Raw genomic sequence first — 16788 nt, forward strand, 5'->3', positions numbered from 1 at the left:
GAGACGTCCAGTTCTGGGGCTGGGAGACGCACTTGGCATCCTCGACCGACTGGAGGTACTGGTAGTTATACATGCCGTTCACTTCGAACATCACAAAGTCAGCGCTCACCTGCTCCACAAACTCATTACCGTTCCAGCTGCAAAGGGTCAGGGCGAGTTTGTAGGTACTGGTAGTTATGCATGCCATGTTCACCTGCTCTAGAAAAGGCTGTGTGGTGGGTTGGCACTGGCATTGTTGCTCTGTGATGGAGTGCCATGATGTTCTATGGTCTTTGTGTGTGTGTCATGTAGTTATATCAAGGGTCTGTCTGAACTCCACTTCACAGAGATGACACATTTCTTACACTGAAGGTTCTACAGTAACAGCTGTTAAGGGGTTGCCCGTGTGTGTATTTTGTGGGTTTTGTGGGTCACTCACAGCTCCAGGGAGGGTATCCAGGGGGTGTCGTGATAGACCAGTAAGGGGCAGAAGTAGTCTGTGATGCTGTAGGAGATGTGCAGGTCACTGGAGGCAGAGCCAGGCCGGAACAGGTGCTGAGGGTCATACACAGCTCTCAGAGAAGGAGATGAAGGAGGAAGAGGATGAGAGGAATACTAGTCGTTTTAACTGACATGACACAAATATATATAATATATAATAATATCCTTCTTAGAACTCTGTGATACCTTACTTGGGGCAAGGCTTAAAGGTAGACTCCGCGATATGACGTAGGTGCACCCAAGTAAACAGCATAGGGGGTCAATTTCCGCAACAACTAAGCGCAATGCTAAACTCCCCCACTGTTTTGGTCCCATACCTCCAACGCTCTAACAGCGTGACGCGAACGCATGCACATGCGCAGATACTGTGTGTGAACATGTGGGAGCAAAGTCTTGCATCTTGCTCATCGCAATATCTGCGCTGCTGCTTGTGGCAACGTTATTTAGCTGAATCTACCTTTTATGTTCCACGAATGATAAAGTACAATATTCTACTTTGGCATTACAAGCATATTTTTATAGAACAGATCATATGTTGATTAAACATTTCTATGAACCATGATAGTCTAAAATCTAGATCCATCAGTGCTCTGTGTGTCACAGCCCCGTCCGCAGAACCTACTTGGGGATGACGTAAGAGAAGTTGTCCTGAAGCTGCTCTTGAGTGAACGTGCCTTTAGTGCAAGTGGTTATGTCCCTGTGGCAAAAACAATAATAACATAAAGAACCAATGAGTTTGGACACTCAGATCTTACAGTAGAATATTTCAGAAATTTTTTGAAAATAGGGAATACGGCATGAGAATTTATCCCTCACTTAAGAACTCGGGTATGCTTTCCAGGAGGGCATCCAATGAGAATGTGAGCTTTCTAAAACGGGGAAAAGAACAACAAACAATGTTAATATAATAGTAGGTACGTAATGCCACACTGGAGGGCCATAGCCTTTTCTGTAAACCGTGAGGACAAACTAACATGTTCCTTTGATGTTAACTCATACACATTGTTGTGACTGTTAGAGGGCTGTGTTTCTGACCAGGGGTTGAAGTCTTTGCAGGACACGTTTCTTCCCATCAGGTCTACTGCCACTGTGGAGAGGCTGCCTTTACGTAGACTGGAACTGACCCAGAGAAAACACTACACGTCAGCAACAGGAACAAACAGCACCCTCTGCTGGAGAGACCACTGTCCTCTGCTGGAGAGACCGGTCCTCTGCTGGAGAGACCAGTCCTCTGCTGGAGAGACCAGTCCTCTGCTGGAGAGACCACTGTCCTCACCAGCTAAAACTGCTTGCCAATTTGCCATCTACTGAACATTTGAGAATGCATTCTTACCTTGGCTTCAGGGTTCCGTCTGCTGCCTCCATAAAGAACAACTGCTTCAATTCAATGTCCTGCCATTCAAAATACAGTGTTAGAAATGGAAACACTCCCCCCCACCGCCCGTGCCACATTTTATACTGTGTCCAGCACCGTATAAAACTGTGTCCAGCACCAAATTGAAAGCTAGACAGTCAGGGAGCATAGGAAATTCCAAAAATGATTGATAGAGGACAATATTTTGCCAATTTTGATAGCGAGGAAATATAACACATTTTCAGTGCGGCCCTCCAGACCTCTTTGAAGACAGAATGTGGCCCCCAGGGCAAAATGAGTGTGACACCCCTGGTCTAGTGATTCAGTTTTACCAGGCGGTATTTCTTGGTGCCTTCCGTAGTAATGCCGTCCTCTACACACTTCTCATCTAAGGACAGAAGCTTAGACTCTGTAACTGTCACCTGGTCACACACAAGAGGAGAACAAGGACCAGTTCAGATTCATTCATTGTATTTGCATGACAACAGTAGCACAGATCTGGGACCAGAATACTGGGAAATCCACAGTGAAGTTAGATTTTTTAATAAAAAAAAAAATTAAATATCCAAAACATAACAATATAACAAAACAATATACTTGCAGTGAAGCCGCTCAACAACTACATCATACCAGTCATCCAACATACTACCATTCAGAGCGACACACAGAAGCATCCAGAGTGAATGCCCTGCTCAAGAGCACCTTGACAGAACTCCCACCAGGCCAAAAAACGTCAACCCGAACCCTGCAAGATCCCCCCACAGTTCCCCAATAGCAGTCTCTCAACCATTCAAGACCCCTCCCACAGCCCCCCCCCCTCAAGATTTTTATATTTCTTCCCACCAGGCCAATTTTTTATTTATTCCATTCCCCATCCCCAAGAACCCCCAATGCACCAACAACCAAGAGAATGAACTAAAGAGAAAAAAGAAAAAGACAGAAGAAAACAGCAAACAACAATGCAAAAAAAATAATAATAATAATTTTAAACAAATTTAAAACAAGGACAACTAAAATCAGAACAGAAATGCCAACTGTATATGTTTGTGTGCATGTCTGGCACTATTAGAATGCAAATGTATTACTTAAAAATCATACAATATGATTTTCTGGATTTTTGTTTTAGATTCCGTCTCTCACAGTTGAAGTGTACCTATAAAAAAATTACAGACCTCTACATGCTTTGTAAGTAGGAAAACCTGCAAAATTGGCAGTGTATCAAATACTTGTTCTCCCCACTGTATGTGTGTTCTTGTATGCGTTTATTTGAATCAGCCTCAGGCAAATCCGGCATGTGTGTGTTCTTGTATGCGTTTATTTGCATCAGCCTCAGACAAATCCGGCATTAGCTATAAAAACACTGCCCCTCAGTGTCATTCAGACTTTATTTTATATACTTTTATCTTTGATCATCATTCTATCTCCCGCACAGCAACTCCACTCCCACTTGTCTCCAATTCCACATCCCAACCCTCAGTTTCCCTCAGCCCATCCCATCTATCTCTGCTACGACCACACCGGGTTTCTACGCAACACATATCTTTCAACTATGCTGTGATGTTTAACGTACAATTTCAATCTATCCAATTGAATAGAATCCAGAGATTGCGAGTTGAAGATAAATACTTCTACTAAGAGTATTAGTATATTAGTAATTGACTGACCCGGGCTCTCCAGATCTCCTAACAGTACTATTTTTAGGGTCAATTTTTAGATCAATGCTATGCATTTTCAGCCATTCCTGAACCTGAGACCAGAAACAGGCTACCTGAGGGCAATACCAACATTAATGGTCTATTGATTCTGTATCCTCACAACAAACTCTGCAGACCTTCGATGATTTTATGCCCTAAATATTCAACATTTTGTTGGTGGCAAGAATTCCTTATACTAATTTTAGCTGAAAAGCAAAAAAAAAAAGTCTTGAATCTTGCATTGTTTTAGATATCAACTCACACACCCTGTACCATGGAATCGGTACATCAAAAATCTCTTCCCAACTATTATAAATGAAACGGGTATACTTTCCTATTTATGCTATTTTTATTCCTCCGCCCGTTTTGATCCTTTATATTGGGCAGACAGACCAGTTCCGTACCTCCTCCCGCTGCCACCTGCCTCGTTCATTTTGGGGGGAATGCTGTAAAACATTGGTTGTAACTCTTGGATTGAGTAGACCTTTGCATACAATTCTGATAACTCCATGAAGGACATAAATCTACCATTCCAATTTACAATATCATTTAAGAACAAAATACCCTTTCCAAACATCTCTCATAAATACAGGTATTCTATCAACCAGCACATTTGAATTCAGCCATAATATCTGTTGTAATATTTGTTTTATCTTTTCAGGGGGATGAAATTTAAACTGGAGCCAGCTTTGCAATGCTTGTTTGAAAAAGTGAGATACTTTGAAAAAAGTATCATTTTCAATTAATCGAAAATGAGACATGGCAATCTGAACAAACGCAAAAAAGCTATTTTTAATCAATGGATGAACTTTTCAAAGTAATCTACTTGAGAACCATTTAGGGTTCAAGTAAAACTTTTGAATAAGTGAAGCTTTTAGAGAGGTTTAGGGCTTTTATATTTAAAATCTCAACCCACTCAATTCATATTCATTATATAGATAGGCACGTTTTATTTGATCCGGTTTAGCGTCCCAGATAAAGCTAAATATTTTTGATCAAATGATTTGAAAAACGAATCATCAGGAGTAGGCAGCGCCAAAAGTAAGTGAGTAAACTGAGATATGACTAAGGAGTCAATCAGGGCAATTTTTCCATAAATAGACAGGTATTTACCTATCCATGGTTGCAGGATCTTGTCAATGTTTACAAGTTTTCAAATGGAAATTCATTGTGGAGAGCGTATTTATATATTTTGTGATATGAATACCAAGTATGTCTACTTCACCATCAGCCCATTTTATAGGTAAACTGCAGGGTAATGTAAAAGTTGTATTTTTTAAAGATCCAATACGTAACATTGGACACAGAAAGGTTATCTAGATCTTCAATGAGATATTGCAGGGATCTAGCTTGCGGACATAATATAATATATTTGAGTCATCGGCATACATGGACACCTTTGTTTTAATGCATTGGATTTCTAATCTTCTAATGTTGTTATTGGATCTGATTTTAATAGCTAGCATTTCGATAATGAATAGATATGGTGACAGCGGACACCCTTGTTTAACTCCTCTTGACAATTCAAAACTCTCTGAGAAGTAGCCGTTATTTACTATTTTACACCTGGGGTTGCTATACATTACTTTTACCCATTTTATAAGAGAATTACCGAAATTGAAAAATTCCAGGTGTTTATAAATCAAATCCAGTCTTACTTTATCAAATGCATTTTCAAAATCTGCTATAAATACCAGGCCTAGCTTCTTAGATGTTTCATGATGCGCAATTATTTCTAAGAGTTGTCGTATATTATCTCCAATGTATCGTCCAAGTAAAAAAACTGTCTGATCAGGATGAACAATACCTGGTAAAATCCTTTTAATTCTGACTGCTATGCATTTCGCTAGTATTTTTGCATCACAACATGGAAGTGTAAAGGGCCTCCAGTTTTTTATATTTGCCATCTGGGTCTTGTTTTAATAATATAAAAACCAGACCTTCCTGCTGAGTACCCGACAGACTACAATTTCTGTAGGAGTAGTTAAAACAGTCTAACAATGGAGCTTTTAGTATATTAAAAAGGCTTCATTTACTCTGGATAAGAGCGTCTGCTAAATGACTTAAATGTAAATTTACCTCTACCGGTATGCCATCAAGCCCTGGGGTTTTTCCAGACGTAAAAGATTTAATAGCCTCAAAAAGTTTTTCCTATGTAATTTGGCCTTCGCACTGATCTTTCTGTACATTTGTTAATTTTCCATAAAAAAAAAAATGATTATATTATCTTATTGTCATCTTCATTTAGTGGGAGAGGAAAAGATGGAAAAGAGAACACCTGCCTAAAATAATTAGCTTCCTCTTTTAAAATATAATTTGGAGAATCATAGATGACTCAGTCTTCAGTAACGAGTTTCTGCAAATTATTTTTGTTAGTGTTCCTGTACTGGAGATTCCGGAAAAATGTTGTGCATTTTTTTCCATATTCCACCCAGTTTGCTTTATTTTTGTAATAGATTACATTAGATTGTTCTTGAATAAGTTCCTCAAGTTCTTATTGTTTTTCCTCTAACTTATTTTGTATCTCTGTAGTATCGTTTTTATTGCTGTCTACTTGTACTATTAGTTCATGGATTTCCCTTGTTAGTTTTGTCTCTTTAGCAAGAAACTGCTTTTTACATTTTTATTATTGATGAATATTGAATTGAACATTTAAAGGTATCCCAAACAATAAGGGGATTTGCTGAACCTATATTATAATGGAAAAATTAAGTTTTAAATGATTTTGTCTTAGTTGTCCTCCAGTAAACTTTGATTACATTTCTAATATCCCTGTCCATGTGGAAAATCTATGAGAGTTATGTGAATTCCAATTAGATGATGACCCAATTGCATTCTATCTCCTATTCAAATTTTGCCCTTTTTCTCCCCAATTTTGTGGTATCCAATTGTTAGTAGCTACTATCTTGTCTCATTGCAACAACTCCCGTACGGGCTCGGGAGAGACGAAGGTTGATGAGACAAGGATATCCCTACCGGCCAAACCCTCACTAACCCGGACGATGCTAGGCCAATTGTGCGTCGCCCCATTGACCTCCCGGTCGCGGCCAGTTCCGACATTTTTTATTTTTTTATTTCACCTTTATTTAACCAGGTAGGCAAGTTGAGAACAAGTTCTCATTTACAATTGCGACCTGGCCAAGATAAAGCAAAGCAGTTCGACACATACAACGACACAGAGTTACACATGGAGTAAAACAAACATACAGTTAATACAGTATAAACAAGTCTATATATGATGTGAGAAAATGAGGTGAGAAGGGAGGTAAAGGCAAAAAAAGGCCATGGTGGCAAAGTAAATACAATATAGCAAGTAAAACACTGGAACGGTAGATTTGCAGTGGAAGAATGTGCAAAGTAGAAATAAAAATAATGGGGTGCAAAGGAGCAAAATAAGTAAATAAATTAAATACAGTAGGGAAAGAGGTAGTTGTTTGGGCTAAATTATAGGTGGGCTATGTACAGGTGCAATAATCTGTGAGCTGCTCTGACAGTTGGTGCTTAAAGCTAGTGAGGGAGATAAGTGTTTCCAGCTTCAAAGATTTTGTAATTCTTTCCATAGCCTGGGCACGAACCCAGAGTCTCTGGTGGCACAGCTGGCGCTGCAGAAGTGCCCTTAACCACTGCGCCACCCGGGAGGCCTCTATTAAAACTTTTTTAAACATTTGATGCAAGAGAGAAAGAGACAAGAAAGTAGTCAAGACGACTAGCTTGATCAAGTCTCCTCCATGTATATCTCACTAGGTAAGGGTTTTGTAGTCTCCCAATACCCACTATTTTTAATGTGTCCATAATATTTGTGATTTCCTTAAGGGCACGGTGATGATAGTTTGTAGAGTGATTACCTTTACAGGCCATTGAAGTATTTAACAGTGTGTTATAGTCTCCTACCATAACGATTTGATCATTTGTTGCCTGTAAGTTCAATAAATTGTTATAAATGTTTTCAAAGAAGTGTGGATCATCCTGATTTGGACCATATAGATTAAAGAGCCAAATCTCTTTTCGTCCACTTTCATATTCAAAAGGATCCACCTTCCTTGCGCATCATTATTGACTATTTTCACATTCAGATTGAAATTTTTGTTAATTAATATCATCACACCTTTTGAGTTCCTTTGTCCATGACAGAAAAAAATTCCCCACCCCATTCCTTTTCCCACGCAACTTCATCTAAGGATGTAGAGTGAGTTTCCTGTAAACAGTATATGCTATATTCCTTTTCTTTTAGCCATGTAAAGACTGATCTTTTTTTATAATCTGTTAAATCGTTACAATTATATCTGGCTATACTTATTTCACCCCTTACTATAACTTGATACTATTCTTAGTCTAAATTGACCATAATTAGAGCTTCTAAAGTTACTACCATCAGAGGTATTATGACAGTCAAAACTAGAGCTTTCAAATGTCTGATATATCGAATTCAAGAAATAGGTTCTAGCAATATTTGTTTTATTCCCTTGCCTGTTTGCCTGTGAGCCAATGCCACACATGTTAGAAAATTAAGACAAGATATTATGTGTGTAGAAAATCTGAGTAGGTTGATGTGTATGATATTGCATGTGATTTATTGAGAGTGTGTACAATGTCTGTATAAGAGTAAGACTATAATGTGTGATGTCCAAATAAATAATAACTCTGCCAATTTTCATGGTTGAGTGTCTATGTGTGTAACATGTAGTGCGTATAGCCTTAATATTCATGATGATAATTGTAATCCATATCATATCACCCTCATAGTTGCATCATAATTACCTTTAACATCATTGAGAGACACATCCCAGCATTTCCATAGCAATTGTTGTTTCACATGATCATGAAAGAGAACTTGCATTACTCTAGAGACGGCTTCACTACAGTATAAATGTATTCCATACAATACGTTATTATTCCCCAATGCACCTATTCTGATATCTTCCCCTTGCTTGTTGTAAACATATATAAACGTGTAGACAAATACATAAAAAAGATAGACAAACAATAAACACATTAAATTATAAAACAGTTCTTGACAATAGAGAGGGAGAGAAGAGAAAATAGAGAGATTGAGAGAAGAGAGCGAGATCAGGTGTGTGTGTGTATAAGTCTGTATGTGTAAGCGAGCATGTAAATGAGTACGTGTGTGTTCATATCCACTTCATAATATTCAGATATTTTTACAGTTCCCATACTTTCTTTTTTTCCGTAACCTGAAGTCCCTGTAGAATTTAATACAGCCTGGTGCTATGTAGCTGTCTCGGAAGTTTATGAACCTCTTACCAGGGGGAAGAATTTGCAAAGAGGTGATGGGATGTAGACAGCAGACAGGTGGACGGTGCTGCCCATGTCGATGTAGAAGAGCTCCCCTGCAAACGTGCTGTGGAACTGCTCCACCTGGAGTGAGAAGAGAATCATGCCTACGTCTCAGATGACACATTATTCTCTATGTACTCATGTTTTTTTCTGGATTAAAAAGGGGTTTAGGTGGTGGGCGTGGCTATGGGTGCAGTCGGCCCATCAATTTCCTGCAATTCTACCCGTTTATCCATGGAGCTGAGACATTTTCTATATATTTTTTGGTACCCCTTTTTTCGTGATATCCAATTGGTAGTTACAGTCTTGTCCCATTGCTGCAACTCCTGTACGGACTCGGGAGAGGCAAAGATCGAGAGCCATGCGTCCTCCGAAACAAGAGCCTATGTGTGTAACATGTAGTGCGTATAGCCTTAATATTCATTGCTTCCTGACACACTGCTCGCTTAACCCGGAAACCAGCCGCACCAATGTGTCAGAGGAAACACCGTACAGCTGGCGACCGAAGTCAGCGTACATGCACCAGGCCACCATAACCATAACGAGTCGCTAGAGCACAATGGGACAAGAACATCCCAGCCAGCCAAACCCTCCCCCGGACGACGCTGGGCCAATTGTGTGCCACCTCATGGGTCTCCCGGTCGCGCCGGCAGCGACACAGCCCGGGATCGAACCCGGCTCTATAGTGACACCTGGCAATTTTAAAACAAATTTCCTATGATGCTACATACTATGCCATGGAGCTGAGTGAAATATATATATATATTTTTAACCTAATTTCCTGTAATTCTATGCACTTTGCTATGGCTAAGGCTGTCATAATTTATATATATCTCAAACATCCTTTCTTAATTGAAAAGTCATCTAAGAAGTAATCTAGTTTTTGTAAAGTATCTTTAATCTGATTAAAATAGTTTGCTGGTAATGTAACCAGGTTTTTTTTTCTGGATCGGAGGGGTGGCAGAGGGCGTGGCAATGGGCACGGTAGCTGCTGCCAAATTTTGGATAACTAATATCTAATATCCCCATTTTGGTGGGGTGGGGGGGTTTATAACAATTTTAGCTTTTCTCCATGGATCTGAGATATAAAAAAATCTGTTTTAAAGTTAATTTCTATAAAAAAATCTGTTTTAAAGTTAATTTCCTGCAATTGTACACATTTTGCCATGGAGCAAAGACAACATTTTGCAGTTTTAAAGCTAATATCCAGGTATTCTATGCATTTTGACATGGCTAATGCTGTGTTCTGTTATTCAAACTTAATAACAAAATCTTTACTGTTAAATTAATTGTTTTTGGAATTCTCAATTCCCCTGACTGTTTAGCTTTTATCGTGGTGATTATTAGTTCTCAAAGATCATATTATTTAAAAAATATATAGGTCCATTATCTTTTCTACATACTTTATATTTGGTTTAAGTCGTTTAAGTTTACACTGAAGGTGTTTTTCCATCCCAAAAATGTATTTCAATTCATTTTTCCCAGTTTGGACTTAGGACTCCCCCCCAAAAAAGGCTTAGGCAGCCTGCCCAGGGGTATCTACGGCAGAAAGATCTCTGGTACTGTATGTTGGGGAATAGGGTGTAATTTGCAGATTTGACATTTGTTTTGTATCTCTACATAGAGAATGTGATGCGTCATTTGTCATGTAGTTTGTCTTCACTCACTGGGCAGGACTGAACAGGTGGTGTGGTACGTGTTAGCTCCTGCTGGACAATGATAACTTTATGGTCAAAGTCCACCCCTATAAGCAGCAGGTCCTCACGGGCTTGGATCATCATCAGGTCCCCATAGTCACTGAACAGCATCAGGTTGTCCTTGGACAGGTCAATGACAGACGCAAACTGAAACAGGCAGGCAGACACAGGATAGTACAATAGATTATAATACAGGACAGCTCTCTGTTACTGACAGTGGACTTATCTATCCAGTCAGGACCATAGATATCATTTTGTACAATAATACATAAGGAGTTCACCCACACTGCCCAGTGTGGGTGAAAATGCGCTTTGGTCATGAAATGTCACTTCCTTATGTTATAAAATACATTTTTACAAAGACAAATATGATTATTCATGTTCTGACTCGTTAAACGGGGTCTTTCTCTAACATATCATTAACATTATATCCATAAAGTCAGATTTCGTAACCTAATACACGTCTGCGAAGTTGTTTCCGTGGGTCGCAAAAAGCAAAAAACAAGCCGAATTAAATGTAAAAGGCTTTAAAAATAAAGATCTTGCGGTGCACTCAGTGCTCTGTTGACATTTCACAAAGATACGCTTGTTTTTTTTTTACAGATTTATTTTAAAAAAAATAACAGACATTTTGCATTAATATGAAAAGCGTGTATTGCTTGTATTTATGACAATACTAAATGTCATGTCTCAAAATCTATATATATCTTACCTCTATATTGTTTTATGTCCTCCGGATTTGAGAAGAAAGATGACGAGTTCAACTGTGAGCCTGTCAGTTAGCTGTAATTCTTGCACAGCATTCAGTCTAGCTGACTCAATGGTATTTCCCTGATTTTTAGCCACTTTTTTTCTCTGGCCTCCATTGATTTAATCACTATACTTCTGGCCATCCTACAAGGCTAAAAACTGCAAAAAACTTTTGAACTTATAATGATAGAGACATAGGTTTTGAGCATTGGTTTTCTTAGAGGAGTATCTACACAATTTATTTAGCATTATTTAGCATATTTAGCATTATTTTACCCATTGATCAAAAGATGTGTTTTGGATTGGACACCCTATAATACATGTGTAATATACAGGCCTACAGTGTATACAGTATGTATGACAACACTGGTCAGGACTCAGAAGATCTCACTACCACTAAAGGGATTTCAGAACTTGAAGCAGTTGCAATTGAGTTGCATTAAATGAAACCAGTTGCACAACATTGTGAGGGTGGCAGGTAGCCTGTGGGGGTGGTAGGTAGCCAAGCGGCCCAGCAACCGGGGAAATGCAGTTTGAATCCCAGCTCTGTAAAATCTGGTGCGGAGTGAGCAAGCAACCGGAGGGTTGCTGGGATCACCTAAATACCATTGGCTGTTGCTGTGCCCTTGAGCAAGGCACTTAACCTGCTATAATTGCTCCAGAGGGGCTGCACTGCGGCTGACCCATTGTGTCTTGGGGGGTTGGGTTGTGAGCATAAAGACACATTTCCATTCTCTACTAATCTTAAAACAGCTACATGTAGAATTTTAGAATTGTAATTTCAGAAAATGTCCATAACATATCAATTTATTTTATCTTTTTTTTTTTTACCCCATTGTCTCCCCAATTTCGTGGTATCCAAGTGGTAGTTACAGTCTTGTCTCATCGCTGCAACTCCCGTACAGACTCAGGAGAGGCGAAGGTCGAGAGCCATGTGTCCTCCGAAACACAACCCAAACATGCTGCACTGCTTCTTGACACAATGCCCACTTAACCCGGAAGCCAGCCGCACCAATGTGTCGGAGGAAACACTGTGCACCTGGCGACCGTGCACTGCGCCCGGCCCACCACAGGAGTCGCTAGTGTGCAATGGGACAAGGACATCCCTGCTGGCCAAACCCTGCCCTAACCTGGACGACGCTGGGCCAATTGTGCACCACCCCATGGGTCTCCCGGTCGCAGCCAGCTGCAACTGAGCCTGGACTCAAACCCAGAATCTCTAGTGGCACAGCTAGCACTGCGATACAGTGCCTTAGGCAACTGTGCCACTGGGAGGAGTCCATAACATATCTGCAGTAATAGTGGAATTATAGTGTTTCATTTTTTTTTTCTCCACACAATAAAATTATTTTGGGCCAATACAAAATTGCATTCTAAAATGCAGACTTTATATTTGACAACCGAATAGGGTAAGGAAACATAGTGCCATCAAAATTGCTGGGAAATATATTTTCAATGTGGATGAAAATTAAAGTAAAATAGCCATGTTACAGGGAAATGGGATGCGGGGGAGTTGTTTGGAATGCAGTCTAGTTGTTGCAATTCATCTAGCTTCCACATGGGTGAGACATTCTATATGTTAATCACATACTGTATGTACGGTAAGTATATACATCCTGAATACTTACCCTTACTGTAGTTGCCTCCAGTCCAGCCCTGCCATAATACAGTACCCCGTCGCTGGTGAGAACAGCCATCGCACCATTGTCGTCTAACCATACACAAGAGGGAGGATTCAGTGGTATCATATTGGTTTAGTATCATTTACAACACACACACATCTGAGTGATTTAGTCGTGACATTGTTTTAGTCTAATTTATGACACATGAAGAAGTGAGCACATACACTCACACACATAGATATCAAGTAGATATTACCTGTTGCCACCTGTAAAATGGTGACTTTAGGAGGCGGGAGGGTGGCATTCTCTTCTCCCATAATGTACACTGGCACAATCACAATGCCTGAAAACCAAAATAGACATTAAGACATGTCAGAACAGTGAAACTAAATCATATTCTTTGGTCACCCACTGGTTTTCTTTAAATGGACTAATATCACAAGTAGAATCCAGCATCATGCAAGGGGACCCTTAGATGGTGATTTTGTAATACCATGGTTGGGTGAGTAGAGCAGCATGTGTGGAGACCAGATGATGAGGTGGCCTCTCATGCCTGCTGGCTGGATCACATGGATGCTGGACAGTGGGTCTCGCATGGGGTGATTGTCTGTCTGTACCGAACGATTTCCGGAAATGTGCCGGAAAGAAAACTACCACACATTTTACAGCTGGTACACTGATCATGTCTGTGATTATTTGGTGACTTCAGAAAGGGCTGTGGTCAATCTCTCACCTTTCTTTGGTTGTCTGCTAACATAGCCACGATGCTTGACACAGTGGGCATGTTGAATACCCCTATGATAAATTCCTGTGAAATGAGAGTGATGAGAGTTGGCTTTTGGGGTGCTGCTGACTTCTTATGCATAGACCTGAGGACTATGAACCTCAATGATTTTGCATAAGTTTGATTTCTACGGTTAACTTCAAATAAATGTAAAATAACTTTTGAGATGACACTGACTGACAAGGTATCCAAGCTCACCGTTGCCTTGGGGGCCATAGGGAGGTTAAAAAAGGAATTGCCTCCATTCGAGGACATGTAGACCTGTTGGTCGTCAAGAGCACTCCCCAGATTGTACAGCAGAACACAAGAGCTCACATCCTGTTGACAAAAAAAACAAAGACACAACACATCACACAGCCATTCACAGCAGTCTAAAACAACTATTGAACATACTACAGTGACACACATGTTTGATGAGAGAAAATATTTAGCTGTGGAGTTTACCATGCAGGCCTTGTCTTTGCTGAAGCAGCACTGTAGTGCAGATACAGTAGACACCATGGATTTCACTCCTGAAACAAAAGATCTGTGATGATCACTGCAGAACAATGGTTTTAATGAGGAGAAAGTAAATTATAAGATGACATTAGGAAACCATTGCACATTATTTTCAATTCAAACGTGATATTTGAGGTGCATGGACATGGTTATATGCTCCAAACCTTGAGCAGGAGTCCATGTCCCTTTAGTTAGAGAGTATAAGTACAACTTTCCGTCGATCACAATTGCAAGGTTGTCCAACACAAAAGCTGCTGAACTCACCGACCCCTGAAGCTTCTACAAATATGAGAAGTTGTTATGAATTTCAATAAACATTAATGAGGCAAGATATCGGTAATAGGCTAAATATAGTGTATTTAAAAGTAGGAGCACAATCTTGTTATATATTCATGACTATAACAAATTATAGAGAGAAGTTACACATCGGTGGGTTGAGGGAAATTTGTGCAGAGACTCACACCAGCCCCTTTATATTCGAGTGGAGTGGCTGATTCCTCAAATAATGCCCTGGTAATGAGGATCCACTTCCTGTTATTAGAAATGATAAATGAGGCGGGAACATTTTCAAGAAAACCACTGTGCTAAACAAGGTTGGAAAAAGTTGCAAGCTATCCTAGTAAACGCAAAATGATTCACCCCATGTACAAGGCCAGGCGATTGTCGCAGTGACTTCGAACCAGAACTGGTCGTTTCTTCGCAGAATATAAGAATGTCTGATGAGAAACATTGATGTGGTTAACTTTATGTTGGCTAGCTAGCTAGGGGTTAAACAACGGAAGACATTCCCTGTGCATAGAAACATCAAAATTCACCGCAGATGGCGCTTGAATCGATTGATCCTGCCTTTCGACATCTTGTTTGGGTGTGGAAGACCATGGAAAACCTGGACTTTGAATTACAAAATTATAAGGTACAACAAGAGCCTATGTAGTGCAACACGAGAGAAATCCATTTTCATTTTGGCTATCAATAATAAAGACAGGTAATATTTAGCTAAAATACATTTACAAATAAAAATTAGCCTAGCCTAGAGACGAGGCTTGAACTTGGCTGGCTAGCTAGCTATGTTAACTGTTGGGGGGGGTTAACGTTACCTGGCTTCTTCATTGGTACAAAATGGCAAAAAGGACATTATTATTATTATAAAAATGGGTTGGGCATGCGTCCGCCACATTGTTGAATAGTAGTTTTTATGTATTTTGTATTGCTGTTTTGAGTGACTGAGAATGCTCTATACCGGTAACGATCAATCGTTAACTGCCTCGTGGGAGAGATAGAGGAGATGCTGCAACCTGGTCTCAGAGAATGTCGTATTATTATGTACGTAGATCAGTCACAATTTTGTACATTTTCCGAATTAAAATTAGAATGATATGTCCCGAATTGTAATTAGTACAACATGTTATAAATGGCATTCACACAATATTTTACAAATTTGGTTAGGGGAAGGGTTAGCTGACATGCTAAGTAGTTGTAAAGTATACTTAACAAAAATATTAACGCAACATGAAACAATTTCATGTTCATATAAGGAAATCAGTCAATTGAAATACATTAATTGGGCCCTAATCTATGGATTTCACATGACTAGGCAGGGGCGCAGCCATGGGTGGGCCTGGGAGGGCATACGCCCACCCACTTAGGAGCCAGGGCCACCCAGTGTAGAGCCAGGCCCTGCCAACCAGAATATTTTTTCCCCACAAAAGGGCTTTATTACAGATAAAAATACTCCTCAGTTTCATCAGCTGTACGGGTGGCTGGTCTCAGACAATCGCGCGGGTGAAGAAGACAGATGTGGAGGTCCTGGGCTGGCGTGGTTACACATGGTCTGCGGTTGTGAGACCGGTTGGACGTACTGCCAAATTCTCTAAAACGACGTTGGAGGTGGCTTATGGTAGAGAAATTAACATTAGATTACATTATCTGGCAACAGCTCCTACAGTCAGCATGCCAACTGTATGCTCCCTCAAAACATGAGACACCTGGGACGTTGTGTGAAAGTTGAAGGTTGAGCCAAACCCTCCCCTAACCCCGACAACGCTGGGCCAATTGTGCGCCGCCTTATGGGTCTCCCGGTCACGGCCGGCTGCAGCACAGCCTGGAATCGAACCAGGATCTGTAGTGACACAGCTAGCACTGTGATGCAGTGCCTTAGACTGCTGTGCCACTCGGAAGCGAAATTGTGTTTTTTACATTGGATAAAAGTAGAGACTCAGAGCTACAAAATCGTATATCATACACTACAGTTGAGGATCAATGGGAAAGTAGATGCAGATGGACCCACCTTTGATCTGAGAGGCAGCGAGCCGAGTGGATACCACATCTCAAACTTAGTTTAAAAAAATGTTTTAATAAAGAGGTGAGCGACACACACAAAGTCGAGTTTTTAGTTGAGTGTGTATTCGTGTGTGGAGGCGTAAACAGGGCGGAGTCAGTGGAGGAAGATCTGCGAGTTCGTTGATTAGGTATGTTTGCCAATATAGCATTGTGTGACTGTGATATGAGAGTTGTGTGAATATGGAAATGAGTTTTAATCAGAAGTTTGGATAGTAACATATATAAATATGCTTAATCAGATTATTGAAATTTGGATAATAAGCTTTGAAATAAC

General features: G+C 40.1%; 1 protein-coding gene and 1 pseudogene across 3 annotated transcripts; one reads left to right on the top strand and one right to left on the bottom strand.

Annotated features, from left to right (window-relative positions):
* On the bottom strand, window positions 1-15407 carry LOC124045734 (cation channel sperm-associated protein subunit delta-like). Of its 3 annotated transcripts, none has more exons than XM_046365296.1 (18): window positions 14990-15407; window positions 14814-14890; window positions 14636-14705; window positions 14339-14453; window positions 14121-14188; window positions 13875-13994; window positions 13626-13700; window positions 13386-13542; window positions 13149-13235; window positions 12899-12981; window positions 10491-10667; window positions 8791-8904; window positions 2167-2256; window positions 1814-1872; window positions 1516-1599; window positions 1297-1349; window positions 1103-1177; window positions 1-553 (listed from the first exon to the last, which is right to left on the bottom strand). In XM_046365296.1, coding segments are annotated over exons 2-16 (1305 nt in total). In that variant the 5' UTR covers window positions 14819-14890; window positions 14990-15407; the 3' UTR covers window positions 1-553; window positions 1103-1177; window positions 1297-1348. The 3 variants fall into 3 exon arrangements, with proteins under 3 accessions (XP_046221252.1, XP_046221254.1, XP_046221253.1); XM_046365298.1 differs by having other exon boundaries at window positions 14636-14890; window positions 14990-15065; window positions 15272-15404; XM_046365297.1 differs by having other exon boundaries at window positions 14339-14890; window positions 14990-15065; window positions 15272-15404.
* LOC124046853 overlaps window positions 14737-16788 on the top strand; it is a 17235-nt pseudogene continuing 15183 nt past the window's right edge.

Source organism: Oncorhynchus gorbuscha, linkage group LG10 (assembly GCF_021184085.1).
Source record: "Oncorhynchus gorbuscha isolate QuinsamMale2020 ecotype Even-year linkage group LG10, OgorEven_v1.0, whole genome shotgun sequence".
In the NCBI taxonomy this organism is placed as follows: domain Eukaryota; kingdom Metazoa; phylum Chordata; class Actinopteri; order Salmoniformes; family Salmonidae; genus Oncorhynchus; species Oncorhynchus gorbuscha.

Coding starts and splice junctions, on each gene's coding strand:
- LOC124045734 (XM_046365296.1), bottom strand. Junction 13,236..13,385: donor GCTCTACTCACCCAACCATG/GTATTACAAAAT, acceptor TTTGGTTTTCAG/GCATTGTGATTGTGCCAGTG. Junction 12,982..13,148: donor CATTTTACAGGTGGCAACAG/GTAATATCTACT, acceptor GTGTATGGTTAG/ACGACAATGGTGCGATGGCT.